The sequence below is a fragment of the Rhinopithecus roxellana genome, chromosome 12 (assembly GCF_007565055.1).
Source record: "Rhinopithecus roxellana isolate Shanxi Qingling chromosome 12, ASM756505v1, whole genome shotgun sequence".
In the NCBI taxonomy this organism is placed as follows: domain Eukaryota; kingdom Metazoa; phylum Chordata; class Mammalia; order Primates; family Cercopithecidae; genus Rhinopithecus; species Rhinopithecus roxellana.
The window spans coordinates 18,469,534-18,491,607 of record NC_044560.1 but is presented as its reverse complement, the minus strand read 5'-3'; the positions used below and the strand labels follow the sequence as shown (position 1 = coordinate 18,491,607).

General features: G+C 50.2%; 1 protein-coding gene across 1 annotated transcript in view; it reads right to left on the bottom strand.

Annotated features, from left to right (window-relative positions):
- Positions 1–17,350: 17,350 nt before the first annotated feature.
- Positions 17,351–22,074, bottom strand: part of PTPRU (protein tyrosine phosphatase receptor type U) — a 90,205-nt gene continuing 85,481 nt past the window's right edge. Inside the window, 4 exon segments of the mRNA XM_030913499.1 lie at positions 17,351–18,561; positions 18,834–18,969; positions 20,337–20,494; positions 20,635–20,760. Of these exon segments, the coding sequence (XP_030769359.1) occupies positions 18,499–18,561; positions 18,834–18,969; positions 20,337–20,494; positions 20,635–20,760 (483 nt within the window). The 3' untranslated portion in view covers positions 17,351–18,498.

The following is a 22,074-nucleotide window of genomic DNA, read 5'->3' as shown; positions in this document are numbered from 1 at the left end:
GTTTTTATTTCAGCACGAGTCTCACTGCCTGCTCTTCACAGCCGTGGGGGAGGGTGGGGCCAGAGCTGTCTGGATTCAGTTCAGGGCCCCAGCTCTGCCACTGGCTCAATGTGTGTGACCTTGGACACTGAGGCTCCTTTGCCTCAGTTTGCCACAGGCCTATTTTCTCATCTGTAAAATGGTCTTTCACGGGACCAGGGCACTGAGTTTGACTCTCCGGCAATCTGTGCTCAGAGCATCCCGTTCCCCAGGGGCTTCAGGGCTGGACGTGGCCTGCATGGCCACTTGGCTCTGCAGCAGCTGCTTCACTTCCTCAGCCAGGATTTTAATTCCTCCTGCTGGAAACTGGGTCCATGCATTTGGCCTGAATAAGTTGGTTTGTCGAAATTACTATTTCCTGAGGCTGTTCACTTCAGAAGCAGCAGGTGGTTCTTCCGTGTGCTTCAGAAAGCGCCCCAGAGTCCAGCTGGGACAAATCCATCCCTCCAAAGCAACATCTCCTGGAAGGCAGCACTGAATTACATCGCATTATAACAGCATTTCACTCGGTTCCTGTGACCTTCATTTAGCCAGAGCCAGAATCTCCTGCTGAGACGCCCACTCCCGCGTCTGGAGACTTTTCCTGGCCTGCACCAGGCAGACTGCATCATAGCAGGTGGGACAGGGGTCAACAGCAAGGTGAGGCAGGGGCGGGCAGGGATAGGCCCCCTTGACAGAGAGGAGAAGGCAGGATTCAGAGGACCACATCCATGGGACAATTTGCTTCACAGGGCCAGTCACCCACCATGGGTGGCCCTGGAGACTCCCGTCCCCTTCACCCATTCCCTTTCTCACTCAGCAAACATTTCTTGGCCACTGATGTGCCGGGGTGACGTGCCAGGTTAAGGGGACACAGAGGTGGGGAAGAGCTTGCCTTTATCTCAGGGACTGACAGTCTGGAACAGGAGACAGAAACACTGCGTCAAGTAACAATAACAGACATCAGGGAACAGGAGGAGGGAGCAGTTAACTCCCTCCAGGGTTAGGGGGACAGGGGTGAGTCTCGGGGTGGCTGCCGCAAAGGGTGCTCTTTTTGAAGCACATGGAAGAACCACCTGCTGCTTCCAATGTGAGCAACCCCAGGAAATGGTAATTTCAACAGCTTGCCCTGAGTCAAGGGCCCAGTGCTGATAGTTTATCTGAGAGGGAATCCCTCTCAGATAAAATGTGGAAACAGAGCGACTAAGCCGGGAAAAGAGAAAAGTCAGTGAAGCGTGAACTAAGCAGTGGGTTACAGCGACGGCAGCTTCGGGGCGCAGTCCTGCTGGGGAGCCTCTGAGACCTGCGTGGAAGACATCCCAGAGTCCACTGTCATGACTCAAGGGGCAGTGGGCCCTGTTCACCGCCTCTCGAGGAATTAACTCCTCCTGTTCCCTGTACTCCTAGCTGACACCTGCCACACAGACAAGCAAGTTCTCCAGGTGCCAGAGAAAGAGAGAAAGAGATACAGGCATTTGAGGTGGGAAGCCAGTCTGTAGCTGCAGAACTCAGGGAGCCAAGGGGAGGGGGACACCAACCACATCTGTTACAGCATCTTAGGAAAGCTGACATCTGAGCTGGGTTTGAAGGTGAGTAGGAGGTTTGCAGCTGGAGTGAGCAGAGGGAGTGGCTCATCTGGGCAGTACAAACAGTATGTGGATGGGAGGGGAAGAAATGAAAGAAATGAAACAGATTGGCCCTCAACTAGAGGAGGAGAGAGTCTGTCCTGAGATAAGGTTAAGAGTCCTCTTCCCGAGTTGGCTGAGAACAGGTTCAGGAGAGAAGGGAGTATTTGAGGAAGTCAGGTCGCTATTGGGAGTGAAGGAGTTGATGGTGGGACTAGGGGAGAGCTTAAGAAAGGTGGAGGATCTGAATAGTCCTTGAAGGGAAGGGAGGTCGGAGCAGATGACAGGGAGGTGGCAGAAACGATGGGTGATGCTGGAGCCTGCCGACATTGGCAATCACCCCTTGGCGATGTTGCCAGTACTCACTGAGTGCAGTTTTCTCAGCAGCTTCCCGGCAGCTCAGGAGTTGAGAAAGCAGATGGTTGTATTGGCAAGTGGCTGGGGGTTGGTAAGGCAGGTAGGCGAGAGGAGAATGTCAGCCACCTGCAGGCACAGAATTCCTCGGGGGAGGTTTCACTGGCTTCCCATTGCCTTCCTACCCCGGGAGCTGGGAGAAGAATGGAGAAGGGTTGAAAAGACCAGGGCTGGGGGTTTCGGTGCCTGGGCTCTCATCCAAGCTGTGCTGCTCCCTTTCTGTGTGACCCTGGGCAAGCCACCTCCCCTTGTGGGACCTCTCTTTCTACACCTATTAACTCAGGTCTTCTCATCCTCAGCACTACTGACATTGCAAGCCGGACAATTTCTTGTTGGGGGAAGGTGGGCTGTCCCATGCGTTATAGAATATTTAGCAGCATGGCTGGCCTCTACCCACTAGATGCCAGTAGCATAACCACATTGTGGTAACCAAATGGCCACTGGGAAGCAAAATTGCCCCCATTAAGCACTGTATTAATCAGAATAACAATAATATAATTGGAATAATAATGTAAGTGGAAAAATAATGATAAGATCTATCCAGCCAACCCACAAGAAGAAGGGTTGTCCTGAGGATCACAGAACATCATGGAAGTTGAGGTGGGGAGAAAGCCTTTGCAGCTCATTACAGCAGCTTGGATGTAAGCAGGCATCTGACACAAGCTCTCTTCACTTTCCCCGCCTGTAAAGGACATAGGTTAGAAGCTGAGCTGGACCTAGAACTCAGGCATCCTGATTCCCAGCTCCAGGCTTTGGCCTTTCCATGAGGCATGCTGGGAGGATGCCACATCCTCATCTTCGCCATTTTTGCACAGAAACTGAGACTTTCCAAGACGGATCTGAAAGAGGCAGAGGTGAAGAGAAAGGCCAAGAGGAGAACAAGGGGGAGGCCAAATCTTCATCTCAAATCTGATTGAGATGGAGGCAGCAAGGAGGCCAAATGCCAGGGTGGAGAGTATGTGAATAGGGACTATTCAGGAGACAGAGACCACACCAGTAACCTGAACATGGAAAATGTAATGTAAAGAACTGTTCATGAGGCCAGGCGTGGTTGCTCACACCTGTAATCCCAGCACTTTGGGAGGCCGAGCCAGGCAGATCGCTTGAGGTCAGGAGTACGAGACCAGCCTGGCCAACATGATGAAACCCCATTTCCACCAAAAAATACAAAAATTAGCTGGGAGTGGTGGTGTGCACCCATAGTCCCAGCTACTCAGGAGGCTGAGGCAGAAAAATCACTTGAACTGGGGAGGTGGAGGTTACAGTAACCCAAGATCGCACCACTGCACTCTAGCCTGGACAACAGAGCGAGACTCCATGTCAAAAACAAAACAAAACAAAACAAAATAAAAAAGGTTCATTAGTCAAAGGGGGTAAACTACTAACAGGGATAAAAAAGGACTCTCGAACACAGAAATGACAAGTAGAGGGGAATTTTACTACTTCTGGCAATGACTACGGGTGTGGCTGTGGTCTGTAAAAGTGGCTGCCAGTTGAGGAGAGCCTAGCCTGGGAGTGCAGCAGAGCTGGTCCCTGATGGCTGCTGAGGGGAGTGCCACTGGGTAGTTCCCACACCAAACAAAACAGAGGGAGGTCCAAAACCAGAAAAGAAATGTCATTCAGCCGGGCACAGTGGCTCACACCTATAATCCCAACACTTTGGGAGACCAAGGAGGGTGGATCACCTGAGGTCAGGAGTTCAAGACCAGTCTGACCGATATGGTGAAACCCCGTGTCTACTAAAAATACAAAAATTAGCTGGGCGTGGTGGTGTGTGCCTGTGGTCCCACTGCGGGGACACTGGTGTGCTACTGGGGAGGTGGAGACAGGAGAATTGCTTGAACCTGAGAGGCAGAGGTTGCAGTGAGCCAAGATCATGCCACTGCACTCCATCCTGGGCAACAGAGAGAGACTCCATCTCAAAAAACAAAACAAAAAAAGAAATACCATCCGTTTCTATTGCCTTGTAATACCCCTCCACTGCCCTCTATTGACAGAGATTAACATTGCACCAGCCTGCAAACAAATGTTTATAGGGTCCAGCTCCAGTAACACAAAGCAGGACACAGAAGGGTGGACTTGAGAAACAATCGGTGGAACCATCACAGTCCTTGCCTTTGACTAATCAGCTTCCATATATATCTTCTACACACTTTTAAACTTCCATTCACAACAAGGCAACTCTGTGTTCCCACCTAAGGAGATGCAGTTGTCCCTTGTACACATAAGGAAGTTCTCACCCTTGCCTCAAAATAAGGAGATACATAGTTCCAACATCATTTACCCCTTGCTAGCTGTATGAACTACTCCTCAAAATCAGCACAGTCACACTGAATATTCTGTTTCCTAAAGGCCATATGGTAAAGTTAACCTCCAATAACTGGTACATAAATAACAATGGGGAGAACACATGGACACAAAGAAGGGAACAAGAGACACCCAGGCCTGCTTGAGGGTGGAGGCTGGGAGGAGGGTAAGGACCAAAAAAACTACCTATTGGGTACCATGCTTATTACCTGGGTGACAAAATAATCTGTACAGCAAATCCCTGCCACACACAATTTACCCATGTAACAAACCTGCGCATGTATCCCCTGAACCTGAAATAATGGTTGGAAAGAAAAATAGGCTGGGCACGGTGGCTCACACCTGTAATCCCAGCACTTTGGGAGGCCAAGGTGGGTGGATCACAAGGTCAGAAGATCGAGACCATCCTGGCTAACACAGTGAAAGCCCATCTCTACTAAAAATACAAAAAATTAGCCAGGCGTGGTGGCGGGTGCCTGTAGTCCCAGCTACTCGGGAGGCTGAGGCTGGAGAATCACTTGAACCTGGGAGGCGGAGGTTGCAGAGAGCCGAGATTGCACCATTGCACTCCAGCCTAGGTGACAGAGCAAGACTCTGTCTCAAAAAAAAAAGAAAAAGAAAAAGAAAGAAAGAAAAAGAAAAATTATAATACCAACAGGAAGGAGGAGAGAGAAGGAAACAATTAACATAATCATAAATGTATACACATAACGAGAAATGAGAAAATATGCAAAGCTACTCTAGTCCTCATTTCTGTAACTGACCACAAGGCCATAATTTATATCCACTACTCATTCCGAATTTCCACTACCCTCAACCAGAACCTCAGCTAGTTGGGGATTTTTTACTGGGAAGAGTGAGTCAAAACATCATTCTTGAATGATATGAGCCCTCAATTATCCTGCCTTTTTTGGATTGCTGAAGTTTCCCATTAACCTTTACAGTTGGGCATGGAAGTACTAAGAGGCACCCCCGCAGAATCCCCTGAGTTCCAGACATAGCCCGCCTGTCCCCATTGTGTAGAAGCAATCAAATTTTTCCTTGGAAACCAGGATCAATCATTCCATCCAACAGAGTAACCCTTTTACCGCCCGTTTGATAGGTGATGTAAGGACCCCAAATGGCTAGAGGCAGTCTCATCCTTCCATTCATTGGAACCAGTGTTGTGTCCTCTGGGATTCCCCCCATCCTTGCCTTAGGAACAAAGATATCTGAGCCAGCAGAGCTCAAATTTACAAAGACAAGAAAAAAACATTCTCCAAGTGGGTGATGAAGAATAATAACGAGAGGAGCCTGTACCAGTTTTCATTTATTGCTTCTGAGTTCCAAATCCAACCCTCATGGCCTGCTTGTGAAACTAGAACATTTTCTCTTGCAAGCTGGCATGGTGTTGATTTTGTCAATAGATGGCACTGACAGGATGTTGGACACTCTGATTCCAGAGTACTTGGCTTCTTCTTGCATTCAGTGGTGTGCAGGACACTCAGTAGAGCACACCGCTGGTGAGAGCAGCAGCCCTCCCATATCTGGGTTCCCAAAGGCAGGATCTATAGAAGCCCCAGCTGACTTCCACTTATCTTCCCAAAAATGGTTTCCTATCCTCCTCGCCTCCCCCCCCCCCCCCCCAATACTCTGAGAAACTTATTGGCAGCCAGTGCTCCAGCTGGCTTCCCAGCAAGTTCAACAGAAACCCTCACAGGCAGCTTCTGAATTTCATCAGCATCTCAGCAGCCGTGTCCACTAACCTTGGCCCACCATGAGACCATCTCTGGACTGAAATTCCAGTGAAATTTTCTGCCATCCAATAGGCTGCAATTGTACCTTCCTCAAGGGCCTGAATCCCTGCTGTGGAGAGGATCCCCTCTTCCTTCTAAGTTTTGGGCCTTGTACATTCTCCTTCACCTTAGTGGTATTCTTTAGAGTTCTCTTTCATTCCCCCTTAGTTAATTTCATATGTTTTCTGTATCTTGATTGAAAACTGACTGACATAGAACCACTCCCACTTCCACCCCTGATTAATGGACCCATGTATTCTAACAATGAGGGAGGTAGCACTATACAATGGTGTCTGATTCAAAAGATATATCACATCCTTTCAGGGAATGTCTCCCAAATGGTGCCACACCTGAGCCTTCAGTAAGCCATTCCATCTTCTTCCTGGTGATGAGTGATGTGGTAAGACCATTAGTTCCATGGGAATGAGCCCACTTCTGCATTTCCTCTGTTGTGAAATGAGTTCACTGGGAAGAGGCAATTCTGTGTACTATACCATGATGGTGGGTGAGACATTCTATGAGGACACAGATGGTGGCAGGGACAAAAGAATCACAGGCAGGGACATAAAATCTATCCCCAGATAACGATCCTATTTCAATAAAAAAGAATCTATGCCCCCTACATGATGGGAGAGGTACAATGAAATCAAGATGAAACCTGGTAGATGACCAGTCTATCCAGGGAATGGTGCCATATTGTGGGCTCATGTTGGTCTCTTCCGTCGGAAGATTGAGCACCCAGCAGTGGCAGTGTCCAAAGAAGTCCTCAGGAAGGGGATGTTCATGTTTTTAAGCCCAGGTATATCTTCCATCCCTGCCACTACAGCCACTTTACTCATGGACCCACTGAACAAGCATAGGGACTGAGGAATAAAGAGGTTAACTGATCATCACAAAGCATGTCATATTGCTCACCTACTTACTGAAAGCCTCCACCGCAGTGGATGCCCTTTAGCAGACATTCACATGGGACACAAATCTTCACAGTCTATGCCCATTCTGAGAAGCCCATCCACATGACTATTCTGAAGAATTCCCCCTCATCAATCTTCCAATCCTGTTTCTTCCAAGTCTCTGACCATCCAGCCAAACCATACCATTAACAACTGCTCATAAATCAGTGTAGAGCCATACTTCTGGTCATCTCTTATTCCAGAATGGACAACCAAATATACTGCTTAAAAGATTTTCCCCCACCACTTTGTATTTCAAGGTCACCCCAATGGGGCTGTGATACCTCAGTCTTCTGTTTTGGGTGGTGTATCAGACAGCACCATCTGTAAACCAGGTTTGAGTTTTCATTTTTCAGCAACTGGTCATAAGGAGCTCCCCAAGAAGCCATAGGCATGATTTGAGAGGGTGACAAGGCAATGAACCAGGAGTTGGTGTTAAAGGAGTTTGAACTACTAATTCATACAACTTACTTACACCTTCCAGACTTGCCCAAGTGAGGTCTCTTTAATATCATTCTCATGAGATGATAGATTGCTGCCACACAAAGCTAACCTTATAGCTAGTTGTGTCAATAGAATCTTAATTAGCAATCTTAGGCTGCATGGTCACTTGATGTCCCAGTTAGGCATCCAGTCTCTACCACAGTCCAGTAGCAAGCTAGAAGCTGTTTCTCGGGCAGGGGTTGGGGGGGGAAGTGGTGTCTGAATAAACAGGCATAGATTTACTTTAGAATCCTGCAAGTTTGCATTGTGATTCCCCTTTAGGGGCTTAACTGTGATTCCATACAGCATCCCTACCTGCTATGGACAATTTGAGAATCATTGGATCTACTGGATCATCCACGTTGTAGAAAACCTTTTTCTGAAGCCTTAATTTGCTGCAGAACCTCCTTGACTCAAGACTGGAAGCCTGATGGAGATTTTTGCTCATGAGTCAAAGTTACACACTCAAATGTGACATATGTTGCCTCTAAAATCCAAAATGCCTACGAAGTGCTATGCCTCTTTTTTAGCAGTAGGTAATGTGCAGCAACTTGACTTTCACCTTGGAGAGACATCTCAACATGTTCCAGACCACTGAACCTCAGAAACTACCGAGACGGCAGACTTCTGAAATTTTGTGGGATTTATTTCCCACTCTGTCATTCACATATGTTGTACTTGCTACTTCCTGTTCATCAGGTATAATCAGTTCATCATCAATGTAGTACACCAGTGCAATGCTTTGTAGAATGTCAAAATGATCATATTATCTGTAGTCTAAATAATAGGAGGAAGCAAGAGAAATTGACTTGGCCCTGAGGCAAGACTGTGAATGTGTACTGTTGGCCCCTCCAGGTAAAAGCAAACTGTTTTTGATGGTCCTCACTAATTGGTACAGAGAAAAATTCAGTAGATGGGTCAACAGCTACATACCAAAGTGGTATACTGAGTTGCTCCAGTAAAGATGCTCTATCTGTAGCAGCAGCTGCAACTGGAGTTAACACCTAATGAAATATACAATAATATAGTCATTCTCCAAAACCCTTCCAACCTCTGCATAGGTCAAATAGGCAACTTAAATGGTGATGAGATAGGAATCACCACCCCTGCATATTTCAAGGCTTCATTAATCTCTGAAATTTCCCCAGGGATATGGAAGTGCTTCCAGTTTGCTATCATGGCAAAGAGAGGAAGTTCCAGAAACTTCTATTTAGGTGCCTTCTTCCATAATGGACCTCATTCCATAAGTCAAAGACCCAAAATAGGGTCTCTTTCAGTGAGAGTCTGCCAATTTCACTTATATATTCAGAAACTGGGGGAATAACCAACTGAACACATTTGGGCTAAATATCTATCATCTAATGATCTAAGTCAAGACTTTGAATGGTGGACCCCAGTGGCATTTTGCATCCCCAGGAATTATCATAAATTCAGAGTCATGTCTAGTAATCCCCCAAAGGTCTGGGTACTTTCTTTCCCCAAATGCAGTCATTCTAGTAAGTGGCCACAGGTCCCCTTGGAGAAGGCTTTGAGGAAGTTTTTTTAATTCTTTTTATTTCAAATGTTTTGGGGGCACAAGTAGTTTTTGGTTACATGGATAAGTTCCTTAGTGGTGATTTCTAAGATTTTAGTGCACCCATCACCCAAGTAGTGCACACATACCCACTATGTAGTCTTTTATCCCTTGCACCCCGCAAACCTTCCCCCACTGAGTCCCCAAGTCCATTATATCATTCTTGTGCCTTTGTATCCTCATAGCTTAGCTCCCACTTATAAGTGAGAACATACAATATTTGGTTTTCCATTCCTGAGTTACTTCACTTAGAATAAGGGAGGCTTGGAGGAAGATTTATGGTATATACTTACAGCACTACTGCAAGAATCTTCTTCAAAGGATCTGACATCCTCTTAAATCAAAAGCTCTGATCTGTGCATTGCTTTAGGTCTAGAAACTGGATGAGAAACCATAACTCCAACATAGTCATTCAAGTCAGGTTTTGGGCACCAGTGCTAGAGTTTTGTTTGTTCACTTGTTTTTCTGTTATACAGATCAAGCAGTGCTTTAGTAGGCTATCTGTCCATTTCCTTTCTGGAGACAAAGTGGTCAATTAGTCACCACCAAAGATCCCTATGGGCCAAGGCATTCTAATTACAGGTACATCCCTGCTGCCCTTTATGGTACATCACTCATATTGTCTTTGGCTATTAAGCAATCCCACTTAGCCTCTGCTGCTCCAGGAGGCTATCATACCCATGAAATCAAGAAGTTCATAGGAATGATAGCATAATCTGTGGTAATAACTGGACTATGAAGGTGAACATCCACAGAGTTTCTTAAGGATGAAAGTTCACCTTTCAATAATATATTTCTCAGTGCCTTAGTTAAGAAGGTGTCTTCTGAGAATTTTCATGGAACATAGTTTGGGGGAGTGGTTGTGCAGGTCACACATGATAAATTCACTCCAACATCCTATCTCCTTAAGCCTTTGGATTCCCTCTTCCACATTATGCCATGGAACCTCTGGCATTTCAATTTCATTAAATGTAAGCCACCTTCAAGTCCAAGTTTCAGTCAACCAACTGAGTAAACTGTTAGAGCCAACTTCAGCTGCACAACTTAACACATTAAATACCAAATTCACATCCATGAATTCAGAATTATTATCTTCCACCCTTAGAATCAGCTCTCATATATATTCCCTGAATTATGTAAAATCTTGCCATTAGCAAAACCTTGCCTTTCTTCTGTTGCATTGCCTCCTTCTGCATCACAGTGAGTACCTGTCCCTTTGAAGCATGCTGAGATTTGACCCTGGTTGTGGATCTAGCGGTAACAAAGGGTGCTTGTGGCATCTCCTGAGGATAATGGTCATGCTGTCTCAAGACATCTGCCCCACATGAGGTCATCACCACGTTTTCAAACAAAGGAAAACTAACCTCCCCAGATACAAGAGGGGAAGATATTTCCATTGGCAAGGGGGGCTCAGGGGGCCTCAGGGAATCAGGATTCTCCATTTCATCTGAGTCCAACCAGATGTCCCTATTCCAAGTTTCAAGATCACATTCTTCCCTAATTTATACCCAAACTTTCACATGAAAAACTTGTGATGCTATAAATTTAACTGACATTTAAATTCTGCCACCCATACAATTAAATTTTATGTTTGGTTTTCAGCAATATCAGCCCTGTGGCTACATGAAATATGAGATTCTTTTATGGATGACATGGAAACTCTGTGGTCCTCAAACTATGATTTCAGCTGAGAATTAAATAACCTCGACTTGTGTTTTTTTTTTTTTTCTAGTAAGTGCTCCAGTGCATGCAAGATTCATCCCACACCACAGTCCTTGCAGGCATCATTACTGGTGTAATCATGGTCAGGTGCAGGAGTCACTTGAGTTCCCAAGACACTTGCTCCAGTTGGCCTTGCACCAAAATCCACCACAGGTGATAGCATCGTTATGATGCCATTATGCTGTAGATTACGAGCATCCCATTCCCACTGGCAAGGAACTCAGCATTGTGCTCAACCCCAAAGGCACAATGAAACCTACCAAAATCTCATCTTTGCGTGTCTATCACCTGGGACCATTCCTGCTCTCGATTCCTTATCAGTTAGGATCCAGTCAGGAGACAGAGCTCACATCCATAATCTGAACATGGAAATTTTAATATAAAGAATTATTATCTAACAAAGGATAGCTAATTACTAAAAAGGGTAAAAGAACACTCTATGAGACCCAGAAGCAGCAAATGCAAAAAAGTAGCTACTGTGTCTAGGCTGAGGGAAAGTGAATAATGAAGGAATTAGGGCCTCAGAAGGTCCTCCCCCTGACACAGACCTCCTCTATGAGGGAGTGATGACCACGAGAACATGCAGCCTCCAGTGGCTAAGAAACCTGCCAGGGAAAGTAAGCTGGCTCAATCCGTGGACATGGCCGTCTTTGTGGGAACCTGATCCCACATAGGTGCAGGCTGGTGTGAGGTTTGAGTAGGGCTGGTCTATAGAATCAACGTCCAGGTGGAGAGAGTGAAGCCTGACGGTTCTTTTCTGTTATACAGAAAAGACGTTTGGAGCTGGTCCACACAGGCCACTGAGGCAATAGCACTGGGCCTTGGTTCCTGTGCTGAGGAAACAAACATATGGAAGGAGGACCAGAACCTGAAAGGGAAGTGCCTTCCGGCTGCTATCGCCTTACAGTGTCCCTCTAGCGCCCTCTCCTGACAAAGCCTAATATACCTCCAGCTGGCACGAGAACCATTCACAGGGTCCAGCTCCAGTATTACAAATCAGGGCAATGAAGGATGTATTTGGAGCTCAGAGACAATAAATTAATAACTGTCATGGGGGAGAGAGGCAGACATGGAAGGGAGCAAAGGGTTGATTGGGTAAGAGGCTAGAAGGGGAAGAGTTTCTATGCCTTTTTTAGGGAAAGGAGCATGCATGGGCTGGAGCCCTGGGGAGCAATCCTAGCCCTCTTCAAAGAGAGAATGTAGTCACAGCATAAACATAGCTCAAGAAAGCTACATTGTTCCACTTTCAAACCAATAGAAAATAAAATTCCTGGACAGGTTCCCTCTTCCCACTCCTGGGAGTAAGTAGGGAGTGGGTTGAGATACATTTCATTTTTCTTGAAAAGGCTTTCTCAGCTCCTGCTGACTCAGGCCACCTCCACCCTCTGTAGATTCAAGACATTAAATTGTCCAGTCACTGGCTTTTACTGCAGGCCTACTAGATGCCCAGCCTTGAGCCCTGTTTGACTGTGGGCCTCAGCTAAGCCTGTTTGTGGCTGTGGCTGAGCCTAGCTTGAGTGAGTGTTGAGAGGGCAGACTGGTTCATGGAAAAGACTTCCAGCAGACAATGTGTTTCAGGTTTAGATCTGCCAGTATTTCTCCAGTGATTACAAGAGCAATGGTTTGGAGTTAAGCGACATGGCTTCTAACCCTGTCTTGGCTCTTTTCTAGCTGTGTAGTCTTAAGCAGTTCACCTCACCTCTCTGAGCTTGTTTCTTCATATATCAAATGGTTTTGGTAACATCTATCTCTCAGGATTTCTGGGAAGATTCGAGACAATGTCCACATTAGGTATAATGCAAGGACCTGCCAAAGTAGGTACAGAGGCCCATCAGACCAAAGCTCAGACTACACCCAAGATTTCATCAGGCTCAGAAAGCAGATACTTAGGCCAGTAGCCTGGGCACTAATGAGCAATGCCAGCCCTATTGTCTCTGAGGGACGTTGAGCCCAGTGCTCTTCAAACAGGGATGCATTAAGAGAATAAATACAGCCCAAGAGAGCCACATTATTCACTTTGAAATCAGCAGAAAATGACATTTCTGGTCAGGGTCCCTCTTCCCACCCCAGGGAGAGAATAGGAGGTGAGCTTAGATTAGTTTCCTTTTTCTTGAAAGTTCTCAGCTCCTGCGCTCCCGCTGACTCAGGCCACCCTCACCGTGAGAATTCAGCAGGCTAGGATGATCCGGCAGTGTTTCAAGCCGCCCCGCCGCCTGCCAGCCCTGGGCCTGGAGAGGCTGTTGATGGTGAGGTTCAGTGGAGGTGAGCCCAGCTAGAGCAGACTTGGGAGAACAGCCTGGCTGAGGGTTGAGAGCAGCCTCAAACAGCTGGTGTGGTGCAGGCATAGACTGGCTGTTGTTGCTGAGTTTGCATGAGCACTGGCTTTGGAGTCAGTCCCAAGTTCTAGTCCAGAGACTGAATCTTTTCTAGCTCTGACATTGAGAGCTCTGCCCTCAGTTCTCTGAGCTTCGGCTTTCTTACCTGCTAAATGGGCTTGGTGATACCCAACTCTCAGGATGCTGGGGAGATTAGGAACAATGTCTGTATTAGGTACAATGCACAGCAGTCCCTATTATGATCACCAAGACCAGCCAGGGTTGGGGTGCAGGCCCGTCAGACTAAAGTCAGTATAAAGCCACCAGCCTCAGAAACCAGATGCTTAGGCCAATGGCCTGGGCCCCCCTGAGTAATGTCAGCCCCATTGTCTGAGGGATGTTGAACCTGATGCTGTCCTATTTAGAATGAGCTCCTAGAAAGCACCTAGTTCTGCCTCTTCATGAACAGTTCAGGAGACTGAGCCCCAGGTGTTTGCTCAATGCCACACAGCATGGTGGCAGCTGAGCCAGCACTGGAATCCAGCCTCATGTGGTCAAGCCATGTGGTCATCCAAGGACTAAAAATGATGTGCTTAAGAGTATAGGCTTTGGAGCCAGACAGACCTGAGCTCCAGCCCCAGCTCTGCAACTTTCATTCATTCAACAAATACTCATTGAGTTCTTGTCATGTGCCAGGCACATGCCCAGTGCAAGGGACACAGGAGGACAAGACCTACATGGCCCTGGCCTCTCGATACTCACAGTCTGGTGGGAACAAATACCCAGTGAATGAACAAGTTCATCATCCACTGTGAGAAAGCAATGAGGGGCACAGGATGGGCCCTGAAAGAGACAGGGGCAGTGGGTGCTGGAGGGCCACTCAGGGTATTCAGGGAGGGTATCTCAGGAAGGGGACATCTGATCTGGGGACTGGACACCAGGCAGGAGCCAGGTATGTGGGACTGGAGAAATGTGTCCACGCAAAGAGCTCAGAATGATGGGGGAAGAGCCTGGAGTGCGCAGGCGTGTGCAGGAGGGACGTGGACAGAGAGGGTGGAGCCAGGACATGCGGGCCTCAGAGGTCATGGTCAGGAGTGCAGAGCTCATGTACACAGCAGCAGGAGGCACTGGAGGGTTTGAGTAGGTGAGTGACGGGATCTGCCCTGTTTTTTCAAAGGATCACACTGGTTGCTGTTGTTTGTGTGACCTTGTTGTCTCTCTGACCTGGGGCAAGTTGCTTAAGCTCTCTAAGCCTCAGTCTCCTCATCTGTAAAATGGCGATGATCACAGTACCCACCTCACAGGTAGAACTGGAGACTGACATATGACAGTCTACGGAGAGCACTGGGCAGTGTGCATTTCAGTGCCAAATAAAGCTTTGCTTTCTCACATCCCCACATCCAAAGCCCTCATCCTCTACCAACTGGCCATTCATTGCCTAACTTGAACCTGTTGATCCTGCCTATGCAATGACTCCATTATTTCTGCACTGCCTTTAGCCATGGGGGTGTTGAGGCCAAAGCTCATTAAGCTCTTGTCCATCAGAAGTCAGCAGGGGGAGGTCCCTGGAGCCCAGGGAGAGAGAGTGGCCAGGCCCCACTCCCAATGAGGGCCTTGCAAATGGCCTTGGCATCCATCAGTGACACAGCTCCATCTCCTGGGTGCCTGGAATATATAATGCATCCCAATCAGGGACCAGCAGAGAGGTCGTAGAAGTAATCATTGCTTTCACTGACTCCTACAGCCAGATTTATTATGGCATAAAGAAACAACTTAGCTTCTGGCAGTAACAGGCAGCCGGCCTATCTACACTTGTAGAAATCTTATTTGCTGGGGCCTGGATGGGTGGAGGTTTCTACCCACACCTGCTTGGCCAGAGGCCCTGGACAGAACCCGGCTGGACCATTCATCTTCCTGTGCTCCAGGCCACCTTGTCCAAGAGGCCACCACCTCTGACACATTTCACAGCATTTGGGAAGCAGTGCTTAGGCCACAAATTACACATCTGGCATTGCACTGAGGGGATCCTTGGGCTGCTGACCCCAGGGAAGCCACAGAGCAGAGCCAGGTGTGGAGTCAGCCTAAACATGGGTTCAAGTCCCTGCTCTGCCATATGTTGGCCAGGTGACCTTGGGTGAGTAAACTCACTTCCCTGAGCCTCCGTGTCTTATCTGTAAACTGAAGGGGTAGGAATCCCCACTTTAAAGAGCTGCTGTATGGAGTAAGGAAGAGATAAAGGCTGTAGGGCACACAACACAGGAATAGGCACTAAATGAAAGGTGACCGTCACCATTTTCATTATCCAGGGGCTTCAGTATTATGGTGTGAGATGCCCTTTATTGAGGACCAATTATGTCACTAAGGACTATGCTGGCTCCTTTTAAATATTTTGTCCCTAGACCTCACAACCAATCCTGCAGATAGGTCCTGTTATGTTTATTGCAGGGTTGTTAGGGGATTGTGCAAGGTCACCCGACTGTGGGGTGTGGAGCTGGGGGCGGGACCTTGTCCTGTGCATTCTGGAGCTGGTGCTCCTTCTAATACACAGCCCACCTCCCCAGCTCCTCTGAGAGGCCAGATGCCCCTGGTCAGTCGGGCAGGCAAGTCCAACCTCTCCTTCCTTCCCTCCTTCGTGCCAACATTTCCAGGGCACTAGCTCCAAGACAAGCCCCTTACTGGGCAATGGACACAAGATGGCACAGAAACACTCCCTGCCCTTGAGGAGCCAGCACCAGAGCAAAGGGCCGAGCCGCATCCAGACTGCTCCACACGCGTGTGTGTCAGCGAAAGCTAACTGTGTATGTAACAAGGGATTCCAACAGACCGTCTTCAGAGAAAGAACCATTTATCATCTCTCCCAGTTCTAGGGGCTCATTGGGCAGTGTCTTCTAAGCTTAGCCATGGGGCTACACTTACCTGACAGGTCAGCTAGACTAGAAGGTCCAGGACAGCCTCACTCACAGCCTGGGAGTTGATACTGACTGTTTATGGCATGCGCTGGTTCTCCTCTGTGTGCCCTCAAATCATCTGGTAGGTGAGACAGGTTCCCTTGTATAGCAGAGTTCCAGAAGAGCTAAAGCAAAAACTGGAAGGCCTCATGAGACCTGGGATCCAGAACTCACATGCCGTCACTTCTGCCCCATGCTATTGGGCAAAGCAAGTCATATTCTATCACGGGGCCAGTACCCATGACACACATTTGTGATCCATCACGTAAGGCTCAGAGGTCAGCTCAGAATGAGGATGAGGGGTCAGTCTGTGCCCTAGTCAAGTGCGATCCTAACTGGCCAATTAATTTTTAACTCAGATTAAAGTATGCTGAATTGTGAGGTCATTAGAATGGGTTGTATCCTCTGACCAATGGAGAAACTGAGGCACACAGGGTCAGCCAGTGTGCAAATAGAATGAGTACATCATAGAGTCAGCCTTCACATGAAGAAACTGAGGCCCAGAAACAGGAATTGTCTTGTCCAAGGTCAGGCAGCAAGTCTGTGACAGAGCCAGGAGTGACCCGGGTCCCTACCAGCCAGCCCGCTCCTCCTCCCTCTCTACCCCATGAGGAGGCTGGGGCTGGGAATGGGCTGGGCTGGGGCAATGGGACGGTCATCCCCAGCAGGGCTATGTCTCCTCTGCCCCCATCTCTGCCATGTTTGTAAAGTGAGCCCTTTCAATGTGCCTGGCACTGCATAAGGCACTTAATCATTACCTCATCTGATCCAAACAGGACTGTCTCCACTTTACAGATGATAAAGTAGGCCCCAGAGAGGGCACTAACTCACCCAGGGTCTCGCAGCTGCTGGGCCCATCTGCCTGACACCACAGCCTGAGCCTCCCATTCTGCCCCAGAAAGAGCTCAACCTGATCCAGGGCCCCCAGTGGGGTGAGAGGCAGCTCTGTGGCCCTCAGGGGTCTCAGGTTGATATACCCTACCTGAGGAACTGCTTCAGAGGCCTGGGTGGGGGCAGCAATGGCCAGGGTCCCTTGGAACCAACTCTGAAAGTGAAAGGACCCTGAGCGATGTCCTGGTCCACACTCCCACCATTTTACAAATAGAAAAACCAGGACTGGATCAGAACCCAGGCCTCTCCAGGGCCCTCCCACTGCACTGGAGGCTGGGAGCAGGTGAGCAGGCCCCGTCAGGCTGGTGAGACACACACAGGGCTGCTCTGTGGCATTCAGAGAGCACGTTTATTTACAAAGCGCTTTACAAACATCAGCTTATGCCTCCCCACAGCCCCCTGCGAGGTAGGTCAGTAGTCATATCTACAGTTTACAGATGGGGAAATTGAGGCACAGAATGGGGGTGTGGCCTGCCCCATGTTAAAGAGACCTTCCCAACCACCCATCCAAAAATAACAAAAGAAACAAAAAAGCACTGGTCCTCCTTCCTCTGAACTCCAGAGGGTATGACCAGCCCTGCTCTAACACTGCCCCTCCCCACAAAGGGCGGCCTGACCAGGAGCCACAGGGGCCTCAACCCCAGGGGCTGTTGTTCAGCCTTGCAGATTGTCACTGGCCCAAGCTGAGCAGGACAGGCCAGTGAGGCCTGAAGATTGAAGGAAGAGGGGGGCAAGGTGACTTCATTCTGCAACAGTGGGTCAGGCAGGGAAGGAGCCCACCATGGGGCCCAGCAGGAATGGGCAGGGAAGCTCAGAGCACATACCAGGGAAGCAGAAGTGGGGAGGGATAGTGAGCAAAATATCCCAGGGGCTGTAGGGGGCAGTGGGGAGGAGGGCACTGCAGTTCCCCTGGGGAGGACAGTCAGTGTGCCCCACTGGCTGTTCAGAACAGAGTCCTGCTTCCCCAGGACCCTCAGAGGCTGTGCCAGATGGAATCCTAGATGCCAAGCCCCAGTACACCCTCTACCCACATGCCAAGCCCCAGTACACCCTCTACCCACATGCAGAGTGGGAATCTTGGCCTGGGATACTCTCTGCAGGGCCTCACTCATCCCTGCCAAAGGCCAGGATGGTGCCAAGGGGCTTGGCTTGAGTACCCCAGAGCCGGCCGTCCTGGGCCCTTGTCACTCTGCCAGGCAGTGCCAGGCCTCTCAGCACAGGCCTGCAGGACCCTATGGAGGTGGGGCTGGGCTGCAGACTTGCTACGCTCCTCCTTGGCCTACGACCTGCCCATGGGACAAAGTGAAAGACCCTGCCCACAGTGGAAGGGGCAGCAAGGTGGCCCAGCATCCACTCCAATGCTTGCCCCACGGGGGTGTGTTTGGGCAGAGCAGGAGGCACTGATCTTCCTTGCCAGTCCAGGATGGTGGGTCTGGCCCTGAGTGTGCAGTGGGTGCCCCAGGCCAGGGCCCCGCTATCTTGACTCCAGCCCCTCCAAGTATTCCAGGGCCACATCGTAGCAAAAGTGGTACTGATCCTGGGGAGAGAAAGAGAGGGAGGAAATCATGAGCCTGACCCCGACTCCAGTATTGTGGCGGCGGGGGGCGGGGAACGGGGAGCGAGAGGGCAAGCATGAGCCCAGGCCCGCCCTCGGGGACAAGGGGGAAATGGGGGTAATGTTTTAGGACCACAGGGCTAGAACCAAAGCCCAATGGTGGGGCCCAGATATGGGAGAGTGGTTGCTAAGGAACCTGGCCTGGCATGGACCAGGAAGGTAGAAGTGGCTGGGCACGGGACACAGCCCCTCACCATGGTCTCCACCATGTTGGGTTTGTAGTTCCGGAGAGTTTTGGCAGCAAAGAAAACGTCCACCAAGTTGTGGCAGCGTATCATCTCCAGGACCGTAGAGCAGGCGCAGAAGGTGCCGCTGCGTCCTCCCCCATTTCTGAATGAGAGATGCAAAAGGTTTGGGGCGGGGCTCAGGAGCCAAAGGTGAGGGGTGGGGCCTTGGAACCTGAAGGTAAGGAAAGGGTCAGGGAACCACGAAGGAGGGGCAGAGCCTAGAGGAGAGGGGCGGAGCTAGGGAACCCAGAAGGAAGAAGCCAAAGAGCCAGGAAATGAGAGGCAGAGCTAGGAAACCCAGAAAGGAAGGGCCGAAGAGTCCAAAGGTGAGGGGCGGGGCAAGGAAACTAAGAAGGGCCAAAGAGCCCAAGGTGACGGGCAGAACTAGGGAACTCAGAAGGGCGGGGCTGAGGACCCTGAGGTAAGGGGTGGGGCTAGGGAACCCAGAGGGAGGAGGAGAGGGCCCAGAGGTGACCAGCAGGACGAGGTTAAGGAGGATCAGAGGCTAGGACATCTCAGAAGACATGTTCTCAAGGCGAAACAGACTGCAGATTCTGAGAGAAAGGAGGCCTGACACACTCCAAGAGAAACACCCGGAGACAAAGGCAGTGACAAAGAACGGCGGGGTAGCAGCAAGCGCGTACCCAGAAAGCAAGGTGGAACAGGAACGCTGAGAAGACTGGTCACCACCTGGCAACGTGGGCACACAGGCACAAACGTACCCACACCCCAAGTCAAGCCCACAGCCTCCCACTGAGCTTCATCCCCTCTGTGCCTCTCCCTCCTTCCCTGTGACTCCACGTGTGGGGTGCCTCCTGGGGGGTGGCAGACTGAGGCGGCCCTCACTCCCCTTCTCAGGGGTCTTTCCCACCAGAAGAACCAAAACCCCTGGGGGCCAGACCCAGACTGACTCAGCTGCCCACCAGCTTCCAGTAGGCCCAGCCTGCCACTCGAGAGGCTCAGTAAGTGCTGAAAGCATGAAAAAGTGGGGAGCAAGGGAGTGACTGCACCCAGACATGAGTGAATACATGAACTTACGAATGCGGTATGTGGATGGACGGATGGATGGATGGATGGATGGATGGATGGATGGATGGATGGATGGAAGGAAGGAAAAAGTCACATGTGTGCATGCATGAACAAAGGCTGGTATTCTGTTGGCATAAAAAGTGTGCCACAATCTCATGGGGTAAAAAATTCTGACAAAGGACTCTCAAATTGGCGAAGTCAGACATCACACAGAGGGTACTAGGCAGTTGTTCAGGGCTGAGTCTATAGCCTGGAAACTGACTGGATTCCTCCAGAGCCAGCCTTGGCTGGTTGGGCAGCATCCAGGTCACAGCCATCTGAGAGCCCAGGGGTTTCGGTGCCAGCTTTGCAGTCCAGCCAAAGCTGGCACCCTTTCAGACTGGACCTCTGCCCCTGGCTCCCCAACCCCTCCACCCGCCCTCCTGCTGGGCAGGTACTCACAGGCAGTGCACAATGGTGCGCCCATCCCCACTCTCGGCCTGCCACTTGTCCACCTCAGCCAGCAGGTGCAGGAAGGCCTTCTTGGAGTCAGGCGTGTCCCGGTATGCAGACCAGCGCAGGAACTGGAAGTGCCGCACCAGCAGGTGCCCCTCCTGCAGCTGGAGACAGGGGCAGCCAGCCACGGGGACATGAGCACCAGAGTCCCAGGAGCCCCTGATGACCCGGAGGGTCATTAAAAGCTCCCCCAGCCACCAGCCACCACCCAGGGTCTTTCCCTGGGGATCCTCAGACCACTCACCCGAGAGATGTTCTGCACCCGGAAGACTCGGGCCACTAAGTCTTCATCTGCTGTGCCCGACATAAACTCCACCTCCATGAGGCCATACTGCTGCCGGCCTGGCTCTGGCCAGTACTGCAGGCAGGGCTGGGCATGGGTACGGAGAGGGGAGAGCTGAGTAGAGCCTGGCCGGGGCTCACCCCACAGCCATGCCCACTCCCAGGGCTCCACATTTGCCCTGTAGCTCCCACGCACCCTGGCCCACCCACTCTCTCCAGACTCACCTTCAGCGGCCCACCAGTCACCACCAATCACCCACAGGCTGCAAGGCCCACCTGCCCCAATACGTTCTGCACTGACACGTTCAGATCAGCCAAGACGAACCCTTCGCAAACAGTGCACTGATGCCTACTGCTGTGCAGCTAGAAAGCTACACCTTAACCGGTTCACACGCTCCTACATGAGGCTGCCTGCTTCCAGGAATAGGCCTGGATCACTCCCACCCACCCCAGAACCTCCCCCAGCCTTCTCTCTCACTGCCTCTGCCCTTCAGCACCAGCTCCCAGAGGTGGGGTGTCCCTGATGCTGCAACACAGTTCAGTACTCCCACTTCTGCCCCAGGACCCCTCCATGGAGTCAGGGTCCTAAATACAACCCCCTCCCAGACTCCAGACTATGGAGGAACAGAGGAGGTACAGCCCTCCGACCTCATATACACACACACACACACGCACATATACACACACGTGCACACACACACATGCGTGCGCACACACACATCCTCCAGGCTAAGTATCCTGAGCCTCAGTTTCTAGTCTCAGCTCTGCCTGAAGCCCAGGAAAGGCTCTTCCTTTCTCTTGGCCCCAGTTTCTCCATCTGTAAAATGCCTCCCAACCTCTTCCAAAAAGACACCATGCTCATCAATCCCCTCTGACCACAGCCCATGACAGGAAGACACCACCTTCCCCGTTTTGCCTCAGGTCCTGGCAACCCTGTGCATTCAGAACTCTGCACAGGCTGCTCCCTCTCCACGGGTCACTCCTCCTTCACCTCCTCAGCTAGCCAACTCTGCCCTTCCCACATATCTCTGGTCAGACACTACCTCCTCCAGGAAGCCGTCGCTGATACATGGTCCCCTGGGTTTCTCTGTCCCTGTGCCAGCTCTTTGAAAGCCCTTTTCCCTCTGTGCTGTCACTATCAGTTTTTCTACCTGTTTCCTCCTGGACCATGAGATCTGGGAGGGGCTGTGTCTCTTCTGCCTCTGTCTCCTCCCTGCCCACTGCAGGGAGCAGTTCATGGGCAAAGTTGGTTGAGCAGATGAGCAAATCAGTGCCCAGTGAATGATGTCTGTGTGAGCCTCCCTCTGGGCCTCTCCCCTCTACTCTCAAGGATGGTTCCTGCTACACCCAGGGCTGAGGCCCATGACCCTGTAGTCCTGGGTCATTTTCACAAAGTGCCTGA